Source organism: Protopterus annectens, chromosome 17.part0 (genome assembly GCF_019279795.1).
Source record: "Protopterus annectens isolate FY-2018-M chromosome 17.part0, PAN1.0, whole genome shotgun sequence".
Lineage (NCBI taxonomy): Eukaryota > Metazoa > Chordata > Ceratodontiformes > Protopteridae > Protopterus > Protopterus annectens.
In genome coordinates this window covers 136763210-136787478 of record NC_056751.1, presented here as the reverse complement: position 1 = coordinate 136787478, position 24269 = coordinate 136763210, and the positions used below count along the sequence as shown (strand labels likewise).

Here is a 24269-nt window from a genome sequence, read left to right as displayed (position 1 = left end):
ACTCACTACACATTATTGTGAGTAAGACAGCATACTGAGTGCTCATCTCACATTACACACAAGCCTTCTCTGTGTTACTTTTAAAGTATTCCATCATATTCACTTTGCCAGAATATTGTGCGCCTACCATCAACATCTCCTCTTAGTTTGCTAACAAGAAAGCTAACAGGCCAACCAGTTATTACCTTTTTTTTTTTTTTTATAACAGTCTGAAAAACCATCAGCATAAAATGGAACTCATTTCTCTGCTGTCTTTCCATTGTAAACATAACATTCATTTAAGGCATATTAACATAACTGACTTCCGAATATCATTTTCACCAATTTTCTCTTGATCTATTCTCTCACCTCTTCACTCAGACAGTTCCGTCCATGTGCTTTATTAAGGCCATTAAGCAGACCATGAGCTCTCAGATGTACTGCATTTCCCTAAATGGATCATGAGTGAACCTCTCAACTGTCCAGATTCTCCCAGAATGTCCAGAATTTAGCAAGTCCTCATAACATCTTTAGTTTTGTGGCAAATTACTGAAGATTAAAGTCACTAAATAATGACATGCATTTGAGTTTGTCTACAAATCCCTCAGAAAATGCATGCTATGACAAATTTCTCTTATTGTAGCAATTTTTATGTTTATAGGAGCAATTTTAAAAATTAGTCCCTGTTTTTGGATTTGTCCCCCCATTATTTTAGGCTTTGTCCATATTTCTAGTCCTAAGAGTTTGAGAGGTATTCTGAGCTGTATGTCTAGTGTCAAAAAGTATGCTGTAAGGGACTAGCTGAAAAATTGGTGTGTAGCTGCACATAACAAGTGGAGAGAGACAGACATAGGCTTCAGGAGGGAAATGACTCACAAACCATAGAGATGGTGTGTCTGCATTTGTTGTCATCATTGAACCTTGCAACATTTTGTGCTCTACTAATAGAATGAAAGAGGGATTCTTTGTACACTGCAGCTTTTAACCTGTTCAGACTTTACACCATGATTTATCTGTATAGTCATTTGATAACTGGACAAGTTGAATGATACCATGCTAAGAGCCATCTGTCTACAGCTTATTAAACAGCTCAGCAGTGTGTTTTAAAGGATGACCGTCATGCTTTTCTCCCATTTATGAAAGCACCCTGTACAAACCTTCAATGGTAAACAGAACTTCATCCAGGGACTGCAATACATACCCCAGGCAGTGTTAAAAATATGAAATTACCATCACAGAAGCAGACTACAGCAGGCTGAAGTGACATTTTATAAGAGAGTTTCAAGTAGCCTTAATTCTGTCGTCTATTCATATTTCTCTGAATTGTTGAGGAATACAGTTTTATGATAACAAATTCTTAGCATCTATTTAAAATAGTTGGTGAATGCTTGGGATAATCTTGCCAGTAGGGAACTCTGGACCAAAGCAATGTTTCTTTGGTTATCAAAGATTGGAGAGAGATTGTGATAAACCAGCAAGTTTGTGACTGAAGAATAACTACACCACCGCATGTTACCAAAAAAGTCCTTATAAGACAATCAACAAAATGCTTGAAATAGAAGTTTTTGAATTTTCTCAACCTTTCAGATTGCATGAGCCGTATGTCTAGACATTGCATATTATTTTGACAGAAAAAACATACTGCGTTAGGTAGGAATCTAGGTGGTTTACAGAAAAAAGTGAAAACATCTCAGCAGTCATTTTGACCGTAACATTACTTAAATAAAACCTAGCCCGCAGTTAATGGCCGGTGCCTTAGCATGCATACAGTTCTATGCTGTATGTGGTTAATGTGCTGTTAGGTCATACAGATACAGTAAGTAGAATTCCATTTAAAATCTTTATCGAAGTTCTGAATAGAAAATGCCTTTCAGCAGCTGTGCATGATAGCTGAACAGGTAGAATTACTGTGTACTGTGAGGAATGTAAAAGGGAAGCCATTTGTGTATAGATTAGCATCTCTGTTTTTTATTTTTGCAGACTCCACAAAGAAGGAGCTCCAGCCGAGAATCGAATGGGAGAACCTCTTGCTGTTAGTGTTGTCGCCTCACAGCAAGAGGTTCTCCTGTTTGATTCTCAGCTAGAGCTACTCCTGTGCGGAGTCTGTATGTCCACCTTGAGTTTTAAAGACATGCAGGTAGGTGCGTGCATGCATGTGTGCCTTCTGTGAAGGTTGGGCGCCAGGCTGGCAACTCGACACCGTAAAAACACCACTACCAATCAATCTGCAGGCGTTGCTTTTTACTAATTACAGAATACCTGGAAGTGGTTAATGTAATCAGATTGTTAAACTGCTTTACAATATGTTACATTTTTACACCATCCCAGTCATGAATACCTTACAGTATAATGGCAAAAAATCTAATATGAGGCATGTTCAGAATAACACAGGAAAAATATAGCATTTTGTGTTTCTGTAAAAAAATCAGTCAGGCTGCATAATGTTTTACACTCAAAATGTAATTTAAATTTCTAAAACTGAAATCCATGGAATAAGAATAGTGTCAGTCATTACAACCCTCCACTGTTTTCTTCTGTCTCATCAAGCCATCTGGCTTACCTGTACATCTAACTAGGGATACAGATTTATGGTTATTTAAAAAAAGAAATTCCATTTTCATAAGCTGTAGTTCCAGAAATTATACTGGGATCATCATATTGCATTTTGGAGATTTTGTATATAAATTTTAACAATGAATGCGGGTTATGGTGAATTAGTGTTCTGATCTAAAGTATTAAATTCCAAGAAATTTCTGTTTTTCATCTATGCAGACATTTCATATTTCAGTGGTTTATAGTATTTTCCTGGAAATTGGAAAATGTATCCTTGTTTATGATATGTTTCTTCCTTTCCCAGTATGCGAGAGTTTAATGTTCAGCAACCTGTCATCAGAAACTTATAGTTGGACAATCTGTGACAAACCACTTTTGTAATTGGAGGGGCTGACTGCCAATGCTATATATTTTTCTCTGAATACCTTTTGGGCTTTGAGAAACTTTTGGACTTTGACTCAAGTAGTTATAAGCTTTTGGCAGGTTTGAGAGGTGGGTGTAGACATGATGTATCATTTGGAAACATGGGGATTATTTGAGTATTATGGAAACTTAGTAATCCCCAAAAATCATAAGTAGCCAGAAGGATCACAATAATTGTAAAAGATGTTCAAGAGCTAATTATTCTAATAAGGGGCATAACAAAACTTAAATCTTCTTAAAGAAAAAAGGTCATGCTTTGTTTAAAAAAGTGCTGTTTCATGGTGTGTTTAATGATAAAGTGAAATAACTGTTAACACTGATTGTTGTAAACTTTATAGAGTCAATGTCACTTTGAATGGTGGCAGTTCATTTTCACAGTCAACAGCTAAAAGGTAGCCATCTGTCTTTAATGTATATCGGGGGAGAAGAAAGTCAACACAAAAATACAGGTCATCTTTAAACATTTTTTGTATATGTTTTTCCCTTGCCTGACAGCCATCAAGTCTCTCTAAAATGGATTCAAAATCATTCTTCCTTGCTTGAGAGCTTCCAGAACCATAGAGGTGAGAGATGTCTGGAGGGGCTGTCATTCAGGCGGCAATGAAGATTGCTTCTATCCTTGCCAGCATCCTAGCTATGAGAGTATTTAAATGGCCGCACCTAACATCTACTGGGTGATGAGAAGAGCTATCCATATCACTGCGAGTACCCACTATGCCCTTCCCTTGTGACTACATGCCACCGAGTTAATAAGGCTACCACCAGATGGCAGCGTATTGGTCCAAAATCCTGTTCCTAGAACACCTATACAATACTGACTCTCCTCCCCTGCAATCTCTGTCAAGCCCCAGAGCCACTTGTCAAACTCTGGTCAGCTGTGCTGTAATCAGGGCATTATCTGTCTGTGCCACTGGAACTGGCTTCTTAAAATATGAACGGCAAACCATATGCAAGTTTTAAAAAAAAATCAGAATGAATCGCCACTCTGCAAACTGTGTGGTCCTCTGTGGCTGTACATTTGCTTTTATCTTTCAGACACTTTATGTATGACTTTCCTTTATGTGTAGATCCATTTGCATAACAGCTGCTTTGGTCTTGCAGCCCTATATAAACATGTTATTTCTGCTTGTATAAGGCAGTGCAAAAAATGTTTTTCCGTATGAGAAGTCATCGATTAAAATCTGGTTAGAGATTGTAAGATCTGTGATTAGAAGATGCACGTACAAGATGACGAAACACACTCTGCACCTTCAGGAATCTGTTGGTAAGTGTATGCATCAACATTTCAATACTGTCCTGATATGTACACTTAAAACCCATTTTGCATAACTTTATTGTAAGTCATTTCATCTACATGGCTGTGTTCCTTAGTCATATTTCAAACACTGCTCTTGTAGTCAGTATTGTTATACTAACTTTTGACCATGGTTGTGCTGATGTGAAAGAAAGTAGCAGCACAGAATGCTTGAGAAAGTCACAGGAACTGAAGTGATATGACAGACAATATAGAATTTCATCTTAGTTGTAAAAGGAGAAAAGTATCATTTATTGCAGTAGAAAAAGATGATTTCACTATGAAGTCTTTACATCAGTTAGCTTAGAAATCTGTAACTGGCAAGTTAACAGTTAAGAGACTATGATGCAGAATTACTTTTGAGACTGCTAGGGGGCCTTGCTTGATGAGACAATATGATTTTAGAGCTGTTTGCCGCCATACTGTGGTTTCTGTCAGTAACTGTTTTAAACAGCAAGTTCCAAACAGCTGACAATGCGTTGGGATTTCTGAAATGCCTCCCATTATTTGTTATGTACAAGTGAAAAAAAATCAGTTTCCCAGTGGGAAATGTCTTTGAAGCTCTGTGGAGCATCCCAGTGTTTTTGTGGGCAGCACTGATTCTTGGTAATGTTTATTGCTTTGGGACTTGAGGTAAGGCTTGGTGTTTGCCAATTTTTCATCTTTAAACTCACACAGGAGTGGTGTTATCCAGATTATTTAGATTAAACTCATGGTGTTACAAATACTGGAATCAGTCCATGGTATAAACAAATCATTATGATTTAAATACGATTTTCTACACACTGCAGTGACTACAAGATTCTTTAAGATGAACTTTAAGTGCCGGGGAAGTGTTGTGTTGTCCAAAGTTCTATCTGTGAGAAGAGATTGTTCTAAAATGCTCGATTCCAGTCATGTTATAGCATTAGTTTGCTTAGCTAATTGTATGCTGCTGTTTGTTGTCTGTGAGGAGATGAGAGTTTCATGCCAGAAATCTGTGTTTATTTGGGTGGATGGGATCCCTAATCATTACATTCAGTGGAAAGATTGTTTTCTGATCCTTACTGCAGCAGTATGCTAGGTGGGCGGACAGGAGAAAGGCAGAAGTGAAGCAATAATGTGCCATACAAGACATGGTACAAAAAATTATTTCTGAAGAGTTTCACAACTCAGTGGCTCCAGGAGTTTCATTTGTACTATTTATTTCTCTGTGTGTATTGCATTTGATGTATGACTATATTTTTTTCCGAAAAACAAGCCTCAAACAGCAAATGTTCCATGTGCCTCTAAAACCTGTATTGAAATCCAGAAGTTAAAAGTGAAGAGTCTTCACCAGAGAGAATTAGGGATATTGCTTTAAGTGCATAAGTGGCTAGACACCCCCTCCCTTGATTGTTTTCATCTGATTGGATGTTAGATTTGTTTTACTGTTTAAATATTGTGCATCTGTTTTAGTATTTTGTCTGATGAAGAGGTGTGGAACACTGCATAAGCGCTTACTTTTCTGCCTTACCTCACTTGCCTTAACTTTTCTGTATTTCTTATTACCACAGTTGGTAAACCTTTCTTCCTCCCCCTTTATACAGTTGTGTGTATTCTTGATAACATTGTTGGTATCTCTCTTTTTTTCCTTATAGACAAAAAAAAGTTATTATCTCTGACGTTTTGAATTAACGATGTCTGAAAAGTCATCAGGATTTAAAAAAAATGTCAGAAATGCGTTCACAAATTTACCTCTTTCTGATTCTCATGAGTTATGTACATATTGCCTAGGCCTGGAACATCTCCAAATGGTTTGCAAAATTTGCAAGTCCTTTAATCCTCGGGCCATTGCTGACAGGAAGAACAAACAATTTTTTTTAAAGGCTTGCTTCCTTCCTCATTCTCTGAAGATCTGTCTGGGGCTCAGCCCCCCCCCCCCCAAGCCTAAATGAAAGGAGCTTTCTGGTAAGCATTTGGGTCCATTTGGATCCTCAACCCCATCCTTGGATCCGACGATGGAACCTCCTAAGAAAAAAACTTTAAGAAATCTGATCTGATGCATCTCCGTTCCCTGAAGCCAGCATCGAAAGTAAATTGGCTTCCTTGGATCCAATCCTTTTGGATCCAAAGACGTTACCTAGAACCCAATACTCTCCCACCATAGATCCTGTACACTGTCGGGTACCATCTCCTTTTTCAGAATCCCACTGGTACTGCAGGTCTCCCTCCATTACATCATCTCATTCTTCCAGAAGCCTGACCGAGGCTGATGTGGATAAAATGATGAAATTTCTCTTAGTGCAGATGGGAGTTCTGGCTCCTACCCCTTTGGGTCAGGAAGCCCTTGCTAGTACTATACCACCGATCTTGGCTCCTTCTCCAATCCAACTTCCCCTTTTGCAGCCCTTGGATCAGAGTTTCCTGGGACCATCTGAATCGGATCTGAAGATCACAGTATCTTGGGATCTGAGGCTTTCTCTGAGGGCACCAGCTCTGACTGCTTTGGGGCTAGACGACTCTCGGAATAGAAGCGTCTGTCGGTCAGAGGCATTAGAGTCAACTTCGAAGCTTTTGGAGCCACCTATGCCCCTCGGAGCTTCAGCATTGGATAGCTTTGCTCCGACCTCTGCTTTGGGTAGATTGCCTTCAGGGCAGGGGGAGTCGAAGGGATGGAAGCTTGGCTTCTCGGCTCCATCAGCTTCCTTTTCCTTGGAATACTCTGCCTTTGAGGTGGTGGAGAGAGTATTCTCTGCTTCTGCAGGATGGACGGTTCCTTCCCCCTTGGATCTCCCATCTGGATCCCTTATGTCTCTGTGCCTTGAGCCCCATCATTCCACTCCACAGGGACAGCCATCCCAAAGTCTCCAGGCTACCCATCAGAGTATTACTATTTCTTCCAATACTTCTCTGGAATACCCCACCAAAGTAGTCCCTAGGAAGAGGAAGTGCAAGAGGAGGCACTTTGACTCCCCCCCCCCCCAGGAATCTGTCACTGAAGATAACTATTTCAATGACTGAGAAGGGTCTGCATGATCTCTACCCGAAGATGCCTCATTTGGAGACATCCTAGAGATCCTTAAGAAAAGGGGTGGTTGGTTTACCAATAACTTTCCAAAGAGGAAATGGTATTCCTGGAGGCTTTGGGTCTGACCCATCTACCTCCTGGGTGACTCTGCCCACTGACGAGCGCATTGACTTGATCTCTAAGCGGGCATGGAAGGGACCAGACACAGTTGAGCCACTCCTCAAAAGACCAGATCGGATTTTGGCACCACCTGCAGGAAGGGAGTTTTGGAGCAAGGGAGTATTTGCAGATGCCATGGTCATGGTGGTGGCCACCAAGAAAGAACTCGCAGAGCAGAGTTCTGTCCATCTCCCTAATAGTGAGTCAAGGGCATTGGACAGATTTGGGAAGCATGTGTGTGCTTCAATGACCTTTGCACTCAGATCACTGAATTATTTGGCACAGTTCAGAAGATTACAGAGGGATCCAATTAAGGAACTTTCAGATCCCCTCTCTGGGACATTACGTCTGAGGCTCAGTCTTCTGTGGCCTCACATTTGGCTACCCTACTATTGCTCACTAACTTGTCCATGAGGCTGATCTCCCATGCAGCTGAAGGTACCTCAAGGGTGGCGGGTTCAGGCATTTCCATTAGGAGGCATGCCTGGGATGTGCTTGTGTGACTTTAAGTAGCCCTTCAAGTTCTGTCTCCTCAATGCACATTTTGGCAGGTGCTGTTTGTCCTTAAGGTAAAGCACACACTCTCCAGGTGCAAGCAAGATGGAAGGCCCCTCTCTGTAGTGGGAGTATGTTATCAACCCCTCAAAGGACCTTTTCCAGGAATCAGCGAGGAGGTCAGAAAATATGGTTCAGAAAGTCCCAGGGTCCTTTCCACAATCCCTGTGGAGGTAGATCCCCCACGGGCAGAGGAGGGAACTCGAATGGAAGACATCACCCATGCAGCAGTGTAGGTCCACAGAACCAGATGTCCAGAGATTCCTTCTTTGACAGCCCCTACCAGTGCTCCTGACAGGAGGCCTGATTGTCCACCTCTGAAGTCAATCGGTGATCATTTATCCCTGCACCAGAGAGCCTGGCTAGACATTACAAAAGATACCTGGGTGCAGAAGATTATTTCCAGAGGTTATGCAATTTCCTTTTCCCTACCATCTCCAAATCTGTGCCAAATTCCCAATGCTCCACCCTGTCAAAGGAAAGCAGCAGCACTAGAAATACAAAAGCTGCTAGAAAAAAAGAGGCATCCAAGACGTTCCACCAGACAAATAGAATCCAGAACTTACTCAAGATTCTTTTTAGTGCCAAAGAAAACAGGGGATTGCAGACCAATTTTGGATCTTAGCAGTCTCAACAAATCAGTTCAGCACACCAAGTTCCGGATCATCACAGTTCAGTCCATTCTGCCTTTTTTGTGTAAGAACAACTGGATGTGCTCAGTAGGCCACCAGGATGCGTACTATCACATAAAAATGAACAGACAGTCCAGACGGTTTTTATACTTCTGGCTGGGATCCACTCGTTACCAATTCAGAGCACTGCCCTTTGGCCTCACCACAGCCCACAGGGTGTTCAGCAAATGCATAGCATTAATAGCAACTCACTTGAGACTGCAGGGATTCCAAGTGTTTGCTTATGTGGACAACTGGCTCATTACTGTTCTGACCAACCATCTATTGATAAGAGCTTGAGTCCAGGTACTCCAGACTTGCTGCCATCTAGGGATCACCATAAATTACAAGTTTCAGTTAGAAGCATCTCAGACATTGGAGTTCATAGGATCCCATTTCAATCCATGACAGCTTCTTGTCCTTTGTCAAGAGTACAGACTTCAGATTTCAGGTGAGGAAGATGATTCACAAATCCACAGTCTCTGCCTGATTGATCTTACAAGCCTTGAGATCAGTGTCTATGGCTATAGGTTTAGTCCCATAGCAAGATTTCATATGAAGATTCTTTAACAAATGGTAGCAACTCAGTAATCCAGTCTTCATCAGCATATGTCCACTCAAGTAAGAATTACCCAAGCATGCAAAAGATACGTTTGGTGGTGGATCCACTCAGATCAATTTCTACAAGGCCGTCCTTTCATTCTTCCTCAACCCAAGGCCATAGTGACCATGGATGCATCCCAGATCGGGTGAGGGGTTACTTCCTGGGAAAGACAGTCCAAGGCACATGGTCACCAGAAGAGGCCAATTTGCATATCAATGTCCTGGAAATGAGAGCAGTGCTCTTAGCATTGCAGGCCTTCCAAGACACTCTCCCTTTCTGGACATTTGCAATTCAGACAGACAATATATCTGTGGTATGGTACATCAACAAACAAGGAGGAACCAGATCTTACCCGTTGTGTAAAGAAGCTCTCAGAATACAGCAGCTGGCGATCTCATCCATCCGATTTCTGATAAAAATGCACATCCTGGGCAAATCCAATGTGATAGCCGACAAGTTGAGCTGGTCCATTCTACTACCTCACAAGTGGTCTTTCAACCAAAATGTGACTGAAATGATTTTTCATCAGTGGGGCCAGCCATGCTGCAACCTATTTGTGTCTCCCCTAAACAACATGTGCAGCTGGTTCTTTGCCCTAACCCCCCCCCCCCAACCGGGGGGAATCACAGAGAGATGATCTCCTTCACAGTTGGCACCACAGTATCCTCTGTGCTTATTCCCAAATTACTGCCGAAAGCATCCAGGTTAAATAGCAAAATCATCCTCATTGCCCCTTACTGGCCTCGACAAATTTGGTTCCCCTTCCTTTGGTCTCATATAGTCTATCCTCCTTGGAGTTTGGATCCAATTCCAAACCTTCTGTCTCACCCGACAGACATGATTCACGATATCGCAAACCTAAAAATGACCACATGGTTTCTTCACTTCCATTGATAGCCAGACAACATACGCTGTCTTCCCTGTTCATCATATAATTTTGTCTTCCCCACAAAGCTTCCACAAGGAAGCTTTACAGAAATAAATGGAAGAAATTCATTTTTGGGGCGCAGCACAAACATATTAACCGTCTTACAGCACCAGTACATAGTGTCCTTGAATTTTTAGCAACAGTTTTCAATGAAGGAACCAGCTCCTCAGCTATTTGATTGAAAACTCCTGCTTGGCTTGATCTAAACTTTGTAAAGCCTTTTTGAGACGTACCCTTCTTTTGAGACCTTCTTATAAAGATCCATGGGATTTTAATTTGGTATTACAACCCTTAATTCATTCATCTTTCAAACCAGCAGCTAAATGCGAGTTAAACTTTTTGACTTGGAAAACTGGTACTTAAGTATTATCACAACCAGATTTCCGCACTGCCATAATTTGGTAGGTGTGTGCAGAAACAGGTTGTTTAATTTATAAAGGGGTCTGTGAAGAAGAAAACATTATTCTGTCAATGTGGGTATGAGCCACGAAGAGGAGAAAGGGTGCGAGTTTGTACCTCTTTGCTCTTGAAACTACCCAGTGGTGCTCCGCTTTGCAGTGCTTGCATTTGTCAAGACGATGTCAGCTACTGGAAAAGCGAGTTACCAAATGCACCCTGCGACGTCAGGAGATTGTAAATCTGTCAAGGGCAAGGATTGCTGCCTTTCTTAGGTTATGTAAAGTGCTGATTTACACAAACTGCAGTCAATAATTTCAGTTAAGGTGCTAACAGAGTGTCTCCATGGCCATACTTTACAAATAAAGACAGATAAACTCAAAATCACTTCATGATTACACATAGTAAGAACACTTCCCTAAACATCTTATTGCTGGACAATGCTTTTCTTCCTGTACTTTGTGGCTGTTAGCAGCTTTTTTTAATTTTACCCTGAAGATTTCGTTACAAATTGTCCTCCCCCCAAAAAAAGAAAAAAAGTGACCAAAACCATCATTACAGGGTCTGTCTTTGCCTTCTCTGAAGGCCTCCTTCCGCACAGTCAAAAGAATCCATTCATCAGAACGACAGCAGGCATTGTAATTCAAGCTTGCGTGTGTAATGCATGCTGAAAACAGGAAGCGGATTTCCTCAAATGTTCGTCTTCTACTTCATAGACCCTGTAATGCAAAGCTAATCCACAGAAAAACAGACTGAATACCACCTTACAGTGGTTCATGGCCTCATTTGTATGGAAGTATGCTAAATTCGCAACCGTGAAAATCTGGTTGCGATAATATGTAAGTACCGGAAAACTATATTTTTGGTACCCATCACTACTACTAAGAAAACCATTGCCCATGGTAAAGAAAAAGCACTAACTTTAATGTTTCCACACTATTAAAACATAAAATAAATTAACATACAAAATTCACGGACTAAGCGCTTTCGCCTGATAAAATATTAAGGCATCATCAGAGTCGGTGAAAACATCTTTAAGCTCTATTTAAATAACACCAGATCTTAAAGTCATTCATTACATCATTTCCTGCCATGTCAAATTATGTAATATGAAGAATAAAATCTCTATTGAATAAACAGTTAAAAGTTAAAAATAAGATATCTGGAATGCAACTTTAAACTGTTGTTAAAATAGTAAATGAAACAAATCTTTGCAAAAGGCAGATCATATGCACTTTGACCCAGATAAAACATATCCATCAAGTATAAACTTCATTAAAAAAAAAATTCAAACATCTTTTGCTTTCCTTTTTAGAACACACAACAAAAAGGGAGTGAGAGAGATGGCAATCCTTTTGTGATATTATGACAGAGGGTTTAATCTAGCTGCTCCTGTGGTATAGATGGATAAAGGTCTAACTATGGCCCAGTCAACCCAGGTTCGATTAGCTGCTCGGTGACTGATAGAGTGGCAGAGAGGAATGGGTGTGCCCATCCCAGACAGGAGGGCATTCATCAATGACACTCCCATAGGAGAGGTATGGTTCAGTGAGAGTAGTTGCTCTCAAATGGAGATTGTTGAGTGTGGGGGGGTGGGGTAGGGAATGGGTAGGACATGTAACAAAAAAAAAAAAAAAGACAAATGGAGATGGCTGAGCCCCCAGGATGCCCTTAGGATCCATGACCGGCCCCAGAAATATCGGAGTTAGTCTAAGGGGTCAAGTTGGTAGACCCAATGTGGATGTGAGGCACTGGGGGGCCAGGCGAGTGTGATATTGTTCCCAAGGGAGACCAAACAAAACAAGAAAAGGATCTGTCTAAAAGGTAGCCCAAGCTACCTCAAACCAAGCTGGGTTTTGAACTTAACTCTTTGTGTTGGGTTGACCTACACATTGCTAAGAGTCTCAATCAAGGCTGCTTGCGACTTTAATTAATTTTTACTGCCTTGGCTCGACCCTTCATTTGGGTTGATTACATTTTGTTTTCTTTGCCCCTCCCTCCCATGCTCATAGCTGACCAACAGCTGCCACTAGCTTCATTAATTATTCATCAGTTCTACCGGAGCCAACTTAGTCTCCCAGGCTCAAGCTGACCCATGTCCAGGATCAGTGAGATGATCAAGGACACTGGTGCAGTTCTGTCATGTTGCTGTTGACTGTGCCTTGTGAGTTGTACAGTTGCCACATAGATATGGAGCATGCATGTTTATGAGCAATCTCATGATTAAGCGGTATACTGCTTGCAGTGTGGAGCTCGCCTGTCTCTTAATGCTGCTATTGAAGCAGTCCTAGGCAGCCTTCCTTCCCCCAAGATGGGTGAGCTGACATCTGCCTGTCAATCCCATTCTCTCCTCGTCAGGTCCTTCCACTGCTGCAAGTCAAACCCAGGTCATTTGTGGAGCAGCAAATTTTTTATCATTCTGCACCACAAGACTAGACATGGGATAGTTAAATTCTGACCACTTTGAATAGCACATGGAAGACTGAGAAGGTGCAAGAGAATCGTACCATCTCCCCCCTTGTTTTAGGGACCCCGCATTAAGGGATCTGCAAGGTCACATGCTCACAAGATACAGATCAAAGACATGGAAAAAAGCACCAACTCAGTGCAATGTTAAGACCTCATGTCTTTTCCTTTTTATAAGTTACTGGCATGTGGAAGTAAAGAAAGTGCTAAGGGGTCTGAAGGTCAAATTTAAAATGTTGTATACTTACAAGCTTAAATCATATTACCTGTGAAAGTTAAAATATAGCATGAAAATGTTCCCTTATTGAGCTATGCTGTTTAATTAGGGTTGAGTCACTTGACCTGTGTAGACCAACCTGTGCTTATAGGTTCATAGGTGTGTACTAGGCTAACGACCACTAGAGCCTTTTTAAGCCTAGCTATGCTTGACAAGTTCTGGTACCCTTGATAAGTGTAAGCAGAGGCATGGGAGATGAAACTTTTATAAGCAGGAGCCTGAGAGATGAACTATTTATAGGATGCTTGTGTACTTTAGAGACATAGGTGCCAAAGAAGGAATACATTTCCTGTGCAGCATTCAGTTGTCCAAGTTACACTTGATGTGGGTTAGGGTGAACTTTGCTTTATATGGAAGGGGAACATATTCCAGAGAAGGGGTAGTTTCTGGGATATATTCCTTTCTCTCCAGCAGGTCCTATTTATATCACAGGCAGGGTTTAAGTCTTCAGGACAAGTAATTCTAGTAGTGCTGTTTGTTTTGTGAATATGCAGGAGTCCATCAGGGTTGGATACAGCAGTGTGTTGTATGCCAGGCTTAGAACAGCAGTGTGTTATATGCCAGGGTTAGATTTCCACTCAACAGCCTGTAGGAGAGAGAATTCAGGGACAGGGCTATGAGACTTTCTGTATAGGACATGTTATTTACTCCCTGTATTCTACGGATGGGTGTGTGTGTGTGTGTGTGTGTGTGTGTGTGTGTGTGTGTGTGTGTGTGTGTGTGTGTGTGTGTGTGTGTATATATATATATATATATATATATATATATATATATATGTGTGTGTGTGTGTGTGTGTGTGTGTGTATATTTACAGTAATATTGTATAATTAAGAAAAGGAAATAGCTGAGTAGAAGATTTATAAGGGATTTGTTTTTACATGTACAGTTCCAATTTGAAGTATACTGGTAACTTTCAGAAGCACCGTTGTTTTTCTGTTAATTTTATATCTCATTATACTCCTCATGTTAAAGTTTTAAGTGATTTTGCAATAAGTAAACATTACAGTGTGTTTATTTTTTTTAGTTTCACTATTTACTCAGTTTTTCTATATAACTATTGCCACAAAATGATGTCAAGGTATCCATGTGGTACTGATTTTCATGCAGCTGCAAAACATTATAGGTAAACAAAGCCACCTTACTTTAGAAGAGGATCTTCTTACATTGTGGTTTCCCTACTACATCATTACATCTGTTAATTTTTAACATGAGGTGTTCCACCTGCAAGAACTTGTTGAAAATGTGTCTTTTTGGAAAGTAAGAAATGTTTAGCATGGGAATACAGTAGCTTATACATCTGTTTAGGTAATGAGGCATTCTGGGTTTAGTATTTTATGATGTCGTGGTAGGGATTTTTAGCTCTGAGGAAAATTTTCAGAGGTTTGTCTTTATTAAAATGAAATGCAAAAATAATACACCTTTTCAGTCAAAAAGTATATAATTAGGTATTGCTATGCTAAGCATGGTATAGCCAGCTCCAGAGGTTTGTTGCATACACTTGCAATATGTCCAGAAGGACATGGCCAATACCCTCTGACAGTAAGAGTTTGAGAATATGGAGTAAAGGTTGGACTAAGTGTATTGCTGACTGATGAGTGGAGGTACTGGGGGCTTACAAAGGGACCAGCTGCTGCCATATTTCTCTCTCTCTCTCTCTCTGTGTGTGTGTGTGTGTGTGTGTGCGTGTGTGTGTGTGTGTGTGTGTGTGTGTATATATATATATATATATACAGCTTCAACTTTTAGGCTACAAAATGTGGTATTGTTCCTGCGAACTGGTACTTTGGAGTTTTCCATAATTTTACTGCTGGTTTATGTGGGAATTCTTTTTCATGGGTGCAAAAACCAGGTAATAAGCTATGTTTACGTTTGAATATTATAATTATGAAAGAAATCCAAAATTATGGATGTATGTAAAGAGCACCATGTCAATGGCACTTACAAATGTGTACTAGGACGTGGAAACTATATACCAAAATCTAAGCACTGTTGGCAGATCACTGTAAATTGGGAACTAGCATATATTCTCCCCTCAACTCTGGCATCCTGCACATCCATAACTCAAACAGAAAGTAACATATTAAAACTCAACATGAAGAAATGCATTACAATGCACTTTGAGAAATTGTCCACCAAAGCTAATTACTCCATTGATAAAACACTCAAAAGAGTTGACCTGATAGTTAGGGATATGGTAACTTATGTAGACAGTAATCTGGCTTTCAACCAGCAAATAGTCAAAGTAGTAACAAAATAATTCTTTGTTGCCGAATCCATAAGCAGGGGTATGGCATCCAGATCCAAGGAAGTTATAGTACCACTCTACTCAGCCCTTATCAGCCAATCATTGAGTACAATGCCTCCCTTGTCATGTACCTAACAAGGCACTTGCAACAGTTGGAAAGCCGTCAAAGATTCCTCACTATGAGAACTTAGGGTATGAATACACTGCCTTACACAGATCGCCTTAAGGTTCCATCTCAGTGCTCAATCTTGTACAGGTTACTGAGAGGCAGTCTTTGCCCGGCATATAAGGCATTCTCAGATCCGGATCTGATGGATCTCTTGCATGTCCCCAAAAAGAAAACAACACCAGAAACATTAGATCCAAGAAACTGAACTTTGCCTACAGCATAAATTGAGCTACATATCAGATTCTCCAACATGTTATAAGGATCCCTGCACAATGGAATAAGATCCCCATCCACATGAATCAGAGCTCATCCCTGACCCCATTCAAACAGAACCGTAGTCATTGAATGAGAAATCGCAAATTCACCCCCTAGTCTGCCCCCATGTCTCTGATGGACAAAGATCGATAGTAAGTAAATTATTCCTCAACTAACCTACCCCCATAACCCTTACCTACCTCTTACTAACTTTGTCCACCATATAGGCATCCGAGGTATCCTGGGATAAAAGTTGGTTTGGTTGCACGGCAAAGCTTATAAAGACCCTGATGGTCATTAGCCTAGTATAAACCTAAGAACCTAGAAATTAAATTGCTAACATTGTTGGCAACAGATTAAGGTGTACATTTTATTTTTGTACATGTCAGACTTGGTGCCATCTAGATATATTTTACTGCATCAAGGAGCTCCAACATGTAATCACTGGAGATTATGCATACCCAGTGCTGATATCAGATCATGCTCCTGTTGAGCTATAAATAAAGCAGGACAGGTGTGTACTAGATAAATACTGTATTCCTGTATGCTATTTCAAACAATTACCTTTACACAAATAATGAAGGAAACTTATTGACTAAGATACCAAATAGTTGAGAGAAGTGGGGAGTGGTCTTAATTCAGGAATGGGATATGTTTAAGATGCTCTGTGTTAGTGAGGTGAGGATGCACATCAAAGATCTGTGACATAGAAGGTCTCAAGATTTAAAGAAAAAGAGAGTGCAGTAGAAAACTCAGCATCAGATAGTGAGCCCAGTGGCCTAATGGATAAGACATTAGCCAAGGGCGGTCTGCACTTCTCGTTCAAGGGTTCCACATAATGGTCAAAGCCTTTTCTACTGTTGTTGTGCCTTGTTTTAGGCAGAGATTATCTAATGAACATCCCATCCTAACCAAGAAATAAAATCCTAAGCTAGATAATATCAAGGTAACCCTTCTTAATGCCATGAGTCTTAATAAAAACTGCCTGATCTGGAGATACATGGTTTGAGGCATAGTTCAAATGCAATGAGAGTGCACATTGTATGCCTGGGTTCTATGCTTACCACACCTTCCAGACCACAGGAATTTGGAGTCAGTGTCTCAGTTTTCATCAGGGTTTTGGACTTCCAAACGCTGATCAACGGGCTGTCTTCAGCTCTCCCAGTGTGAAAGGGTAATCATTTAAAAATGGCCACTGAAACTGGTGGTTTGGGTAAAATACAGTCACTGGCCAGTAATTACGCTAACTGGATGCCAGCAAATGTGACATTTGGAGAACCTGAGAGAAAATCAACTTAAAAGGAGAAGAGAAAACTGTGGCTAGAATGAATCCAACATCTGTTCAGCAAAAAGCAGTTGAAGTTTCAGCATTAGTACAGGAGATGCTTTTCCAGCAATTTAGGGAAGGAATAAATAAAATGCATCAAGAGGTGCTTAAATTAATTGAAACACTGATGAAATATATCAACTCAGAAAACAAAAGGCTGGAAAAAGAGGAAACTTTACAGGCTATTCAGATGAACTGATAAAACTACAAAAGTTAGAGACTTAAATGAAGAAAAAGCTAGTAGAGTATATGAGGCCTTTGAAGAAGAGCAGTTTCAAAAAATAGGGTTAGAAGACCGAGCATGCAGAGAAAACTGGAGATTTTCTGCTGTGTCAGAGAAACTGGAAGGAACAGTCTGTATTAATTTTATGAAAGTATGAGTAATCAACTGAACTGTTGTGCCGTAGGGTTTATTAATTGGAAAGGCACATAATGTTTATACTCCAAATCTGGGCATGAGAAAGCAGTCAAAACCTATATATTAGTAAAGATGCAATCATACCAGCAGAAAGAGTTGCTCCTGACAAAACTTTGGCAGAAAGGAAAAATATTAAAAACTGGAAACAGAGGGTTTGTGGGAAATGGTTATTCCCAGTATGCCAGGCAGAAGAGATGCAAGTTTATTGCAGCAGTCAGGAAATTTCAAGAGTCAGGTGTGTATGATTCGAGCTGCTGTATTCAGTCATCTTCAGAATATCTTTCCTGAAGGAGTAAATAAACTTTTTGATGCAGTTTCTTCAACAAAAAGAACAAGGAGACGTGGACTCTGCTTCTCATTCTTCTGACAGCAAAGTCAGTAGATGGACTTTGTTAGTGAAACCTTTTCCATTCTTCTAAATGATAATGCTTGAGAGAGAAATGTACAGGAGCTGACTATAAAAATCAAGAGTACCCTGGACTTGAATCAGAAACTGGTGTTGGAAGATGGAGATGGTCAGGAAGCCCAACAATACTGAAATTGGTAAAAGAATGGCTGACTATAAAGCATCAATCCCATTCAGTATAGGAATTGCCATCGAATATGCTCTGCAAGAAAAAGTGGTTGAAAAAAAGACTGGAATTTTGTTGAACTTGTTAAACTTGTGAGTAAACTATAAAATGTCCACTTTGGTATTGGTAAACTTAAGTTTTGATTTAGTAGTATCTGTGTGTGCAACTATCAGTTTGGAGCAACTAATCCTATCTGGAGGGTAAACTTCATTACTGAAAATGTATGTTTACTCTAAGTAAAAAGCGATACATATAAACATGTAAACATTTCAAAGATAAGCAATAATGTCATTCTAGCCTGCCAATTGATGAGGGTTCTGAAAATGTTTTTTTTAGTGTTTTCATTGAAGCAATACAGGTTCAATTGGAGATGAAAAGATGCTGCTCTTTAAAAGATCAGCCTTCCAAACGGTGTGTGCATTTAAGCCAAATGATGTAAATACATATTCTGAAAAACTGTCGTGTATAATAGATAGGAGTCACAGCTTTCAATCTGCCTGTATTATCATAGAATGTAAATGGCCTTACAGGCGTCGACAAAAAAGCAAAGAAAATCAGTTGTGGATGGATGGATAGATATGAAGTGTAGGGTACAGATAACAGTGTTGCAGAACACAAATGTTTGATAGAAATGAGCATGTGAATGTCCAGCCAGAAATCCTATCGGGGACAAAGAAAAAAGAATGTAATACTGATTGTTAGAGGGGCTCAAATAGTAATAGAAAAAGAAAAAAGGCACTAATGATAGATTTTTGTGGTAGGTGCTCCTGGCAAAGGAGAATTATTACGCTGCTGTGTGTTTATATTTCACCAAAAACTGCTAGTATGGAGCTTAAACCATTTTAGGAAAATAATCCACCGTTTAATGACTGACTGCATTTCATTAGTGTTAACTGTATTTTTTCATACTGTGCGTTCTGTATTTGTCTGTAAGTGGTTAATCTGTGCTTTTTTGTGAGTTTTACTGTGTTCTTAACTATTAAATTGAGTAGCATAATCTGGATACAGGTTTGCTGCATCCAGAGCTATTTGTTTTTGTCTTCTGTGTTTCTGGCAGCCATCTTGAGTTTGCCTTCTGTGTTTCTGGCAGCCATCTTGTGTTGGTAGGGGTCTATCATCTCTGCTAGTGAGAGTAGCATGGTTGCCTGGACCTTGTCTGGCACAAGCTGATCAGTAAAGAAAGCAGGGGCTGGCAGGATTAGCTAGATTTCTGTGTTACTAGAATCTTCTATTTTTTGTGGTATTTAAACCCCATGTTTGAGTTGGTTTGGGCTTGTTTGCACGTTGCGCACCACAGCTGCACTGTTTTTTAACCCATTGTGAGGTATTCCAGCTGCAAATTTTCCCTTAGTAGCACTTGTGTGATCACCTAGTAGTACTCATATTAGACCTTCCACCCTTTACCCCCTTAGCTCTCTTTAGCCTCTCTCCTTCAGATTCTGACAAATATGGATGGATAATTTCCTACAGTTTCTCCTGTGAGTCTGGTTGATATGGGCATCCTGAGCCAGTGTGGCAACTGCCTTATGTACATGGACATCCCTCTACTACTACCACCTAGAAACACAATTTGTGAGAGATGGAATTACATTAAGAACCTAGAGTCTATGTCCGTCACAAGCCAGTATATATATCTGGCACCGAGAAGGTTGTCCACACAAACACCACACCTCAAACACCACCCATACCTACACAACACACACCCACATATGCAGAGGTCCTCGACAAAAACATACCCAAACCAAAGAGACTTCCAAGGCAAAAACACACCCGAACTCCACAGCATACCACACCACACTTGTTCCACACACCTATGCCTCACATTATGCCTCACAGCCACTAAGACCTAACCATAAACCCAACTTATTACTCCTAGGAGACTCCATTGTGAAACACACAGATGTACCCCTCACCAAGCTGGATAAGGAGAAAGTCATGGTTAGTTTGTCAGGTGCCAGAATCCACCATATCACACATGTACTCAAGTCTCTCAACAACAGGTACTGTTAGGACTCTGTCATAGTCCATGTTGGCATGAATGACTTGGTACGTACCTCCCTGGACTATATGAAGAGAGACATGATCGAGCTCGCTGAATGTGTCCCAGGCAGGTATGTCCCTAGCCTTAAGCAACATTCTACCATCACCCAGAATGATGCCTCAATACAAACAGAAAATGATTGACTTTAACAATTGTCTTAGTTTCTGGTGTCATTCCAAGGGGATCCAGTACCTGACAGCCTGGGAAGACATGATCGACACACCACGATGCTTTGCCAGAATGGCCTGCATCTGTCTCCCTTGGGCTTCAGGCTAAGGCTCTTGCCTCCCCCATAGTGCCTTTTTTAGGCAATGCCATGAGGTCAAAACTACCAACATGAAAATTTCATCAAAATGCAAATTAAAGGTCATGCTGCTAAATGCTAGGAGTCTAAACATGAAACTGCACTCATTGCAAGCATTTTTAACCCTGGAAGATGCTGACATTTGTGCAGTCACAGAAACCTGGTTCAAAGCTGCGGAGAGCATCCCAGTCATACCAGGTTACTCATCCCATCATACATTCAGATCCCAAACCGTGGGCAGCAAAGCAAAGGGAGGTGGAGTTTCAATATATATTAAAGACGTACACACCTCCAGGCTGGTCAAACAGTATGATGCACAGGAGACACTCCAGGTGCAGTTAACCATTGATAAGAACCCTATTCAAATCATAGCTATCTAAAGGACCGCATGTTTGACTCAAGATGCCCACTTCACCTATCTGAACCTCTTCGAATCTATCAAGATTCAACCCTTTACCCTGATCCTGGGTGACTTTAACTGTCCAAAAATAGATTGGAAGAACTACTCATGCTAAAACAACAAATGCCTAGAGATTCCATGATTTTGTTAATGCAAATGTCTTGGACCATCTGGTTAACACCCCCACAAGAGGTGATAATATCTTGGACTTGGTATTAACCAACATGAGTAACCAGTGCAGCATCCCTACAGTGTCATCCTCCCTGGTAAGATCCGACCACAAAGAGTTCACTGTTGAAGTCACCGTTTGATAAAGTCGGTTGGGATTTTCTGAGTTGGTGAGAGGGTTCCATGCTGCTGACAACCTGTTTAAAAAGAGGAACAATGCAGAGTATGTGTGTGTTTGTGTGTATGTGTGTGTGTGTGTGTGTGTGTGTGTGTGGGTGGGTGTCTGTTACCTCCACATCCTTTGTTATTTGCTTTATATTTGGATTGTTAAAGAAAATAAGGGGCTTTCAAATTCAAAGATATCAATGCTATGGTAATCAACAAAAGGTAGCTTTACTTGCTCTTGAAATTATTTTGTACTTGAAAAATCCAGAAAAGGGTGTTTCAGTGTTGTGGAACATTTTGAGATAGTTTCAAGTCTTTTCAGGAAATAATATTGGTGAAGACAAAACAAAGGCTGTAGTGGTAAACTACGTACTCACACGTGATTTAGTTCAGCCACACCTATATTTATGAAGACACAATAAGAAGTATTTCTAATTATGAATTATAAAGGATTCTGTTATGGCAGCTAATGATGCGTGAGAAAAAAAAATAAACAAAAGATAATACAGAAAATAAAAAACTGGAAGCTCTTGCTTATGGATATGGATACAAGATAAAAAAAGCACGGAAAATGTTTTTGGTCCCTTTTGTTTTATATTAAGATCAGGCATATTTTTATCAACCAGAAGAGACTTTGTGGGCAATAATAAGAGTTGAAGGAATGTGGGAGGGTAAAAGGGCAAGTGTTAAGTGGAATAAGTTGATGCTCCCCTTTAGAACAAGGTGGTTTAGGATTAACTAATTTGAAGATATACTTCAGAGCTGCACAGTCAAGGCTCATATGCATAACATAAGCAGAAGGCTATAAATCAAAGTGGAAGAAATCTATTCAAATCAATTAATTCTAAACCACCTTGTTCTATTGGAAGGATCAGCGTATCCACTTGTCACTTGCTGTTTTCCCCTCCCAGATAAAATTCCTCTGTAATATTTACTGTAAACAACTTCTCCTCTGGTTGATAAAAATATGCCTGACCTGTATATAAAACTAAAGGGATTGTAAACATTTTCACTGCTTGCATCTTGCCATTCATATCCATAAATGAGAGCTTCCAGTTTCTCAGTTTTTTCATTATCTTCTGTTTAGTCTCTTCCTACATATCCTTAGCTGTCATATCAGAATCCTTTTTAATCCATAGTCCCAAATGATTAATTTTATATTGTCCCCATAAATATAGGTATCGCTGAAGCAATTCATGTGTGGACACACAAAACAAATGCTGTAGCTGTAAATTATCTTTAGTAATTTTATATTCTGAAAAGATTTGACACTATCTCAAAATGTTTAACAACACCGAGATGTCCTTTTCTGGTTTTATCAGGCACAAAATATTATCTGCAAATAAAGCCAACTTTTTTTGATTACCATACCAATTATATATTTGAATTTCTGAGTCCCTATTTTCTTTACCAATGGTTCTAAATATAATGCATATAACAAAGGGGAAAGAGGACACCCCTACCTGATTCCTCTGTTATGCAACATGTTAGAGAGAAACCCTAGCCTCTTAATTAGCCTTATTATTGGATCAGGATGTGTTTAAGGTGGAGGTGGGATTAAATCAAGTATCAGCTCTGAGCCCTTTCTTATTTGCAATGGTGATGGACTGGTTGATAGACAAGATCAGACAGGAGTCCCCGTGGACTATGATGTTTGCAGATGACATTGTGATCTGTAGTGAGAGTAGGGAACAGGTGGAGGAGACCCTGGAGAGATGGAGATATGCTCTAGAGAGAAGAGGAATGAAGGTCAGCAGGACTAAGACTGAATATATGTGTGTGAATGAGAGGGAGGATAGAGCAACGGTGAGGATGCAAGGAGTAGAGGTGGCGAAGGTGGATGAGTTTAAATACTTGGGATCAATAGTTCAGAGTAATGGTGAGTGTGGAAGAGTGGTGAAGAAGAGAGTACAGCCAGGATGGAGTGGGTGGAGAAGAGTGTCAGGAGTTATTTGTGACAGACAAGTACTAAGTAAGAGTGAAAGGGAAGGTCTACAAGAGGGTAGTGAGACCAGCTATGTTATATGGGTTGGAGACAGTGGCATTGACAAAAAGGCAGGAGTTAGAGCTGGATGTGGTAGAGTTAAAGATGTTAAGATTTGCAGTGGGTGTGACGAGGGTGGACAGGATTAGGAATAAGTTTATTAGAGGGGCAGCCCAGTTTGGAAGGTTTGGAGACAAAGTCAGAGAGGCAAGATTACGTTGGTTTGGACATGTGCTGAGGCGGGATGCTGAGTATATTGGGAAAAAGATGCTAAAGATGAAGCTACCAGGTAACAGGAAAAGAGGAAGGCCCAAGAAGATAAGGTTTATGGATGTGGTGAGAGAGGACATGCAGGTGGTTGGTGTGAAAGAGCATAATGCAGAGGACAGGAAGAAATGGAAACAGATGATCCGCTGTGGCGACCCCTAACGGGAACAGCCGAAAGAAGATGATGATGATGATTGGATCAGGGAATATAAATTCTTCTATTGCTGTACTTATAAATTCCCACCTTACTCTACCTAATGCTTTCTCTGCACCACGATCCACCGACAACAGTGGTCTTTTCTTACTTTCTGCTTCCCTGTGCATCGTCATTGTTCTATTAATGTTGTCTAATGTTTGCCTCTCCTCCACAAAACCACGTCAGTCCTTATCTATCCATTTTGGCAACACCGTTTTCATTCTTTTAGCTATTATAGATATAAACACTGCGTAATCATAGTTTAAAATTGAAATAGGCTTAAATGAAGTTGAGTCTGATGGGTCTTTAACATCTTTAGGTACTACAGGCACCACAGCTTTCTTCCAAGATGTTGGTGATTCCCCTCCTTGTAAAATACTGTTAAACAAAACCTTCTAGATCTTTATCACTTTCTTCCATCCTAGCTTCTGAACTTCCACAGGGATGCCATCTATTCCTGGAGA

The 24269-nt window shown here is 40.3% G+C and overlaps 1 protein-coding gene across 3 annotated transcripts in view; it reads left to right on the top strand.

The window, feature by feature from the left end:
* The window catches only part of FANCC (FA complementation group C), a 2534829-nt gene that overhangs the window by 1102392 nt on the left and 1408168 nt on the right, over window positions 1–24269 (top strand). Inside the window, exon 1 of one of the 3 annotated variants that reach the window (XM_044059427.1) lies at window positions 4780–4882. The exons of the other annotated variants lie outside the window; for them this stretch is intronic. Within the exon in view, the coding sequence (XP_043915362.1) occupies window positions 4859–4882 (24 nt within the window). The 5' untranslated portion in view covers window positions 4780–4858. Of the gene's footprint in view, window positions 1–4779; window positions 4883–24269 lie in introns of those variants that run through there. 3 annotated transcript variants of the gene reach the window in all.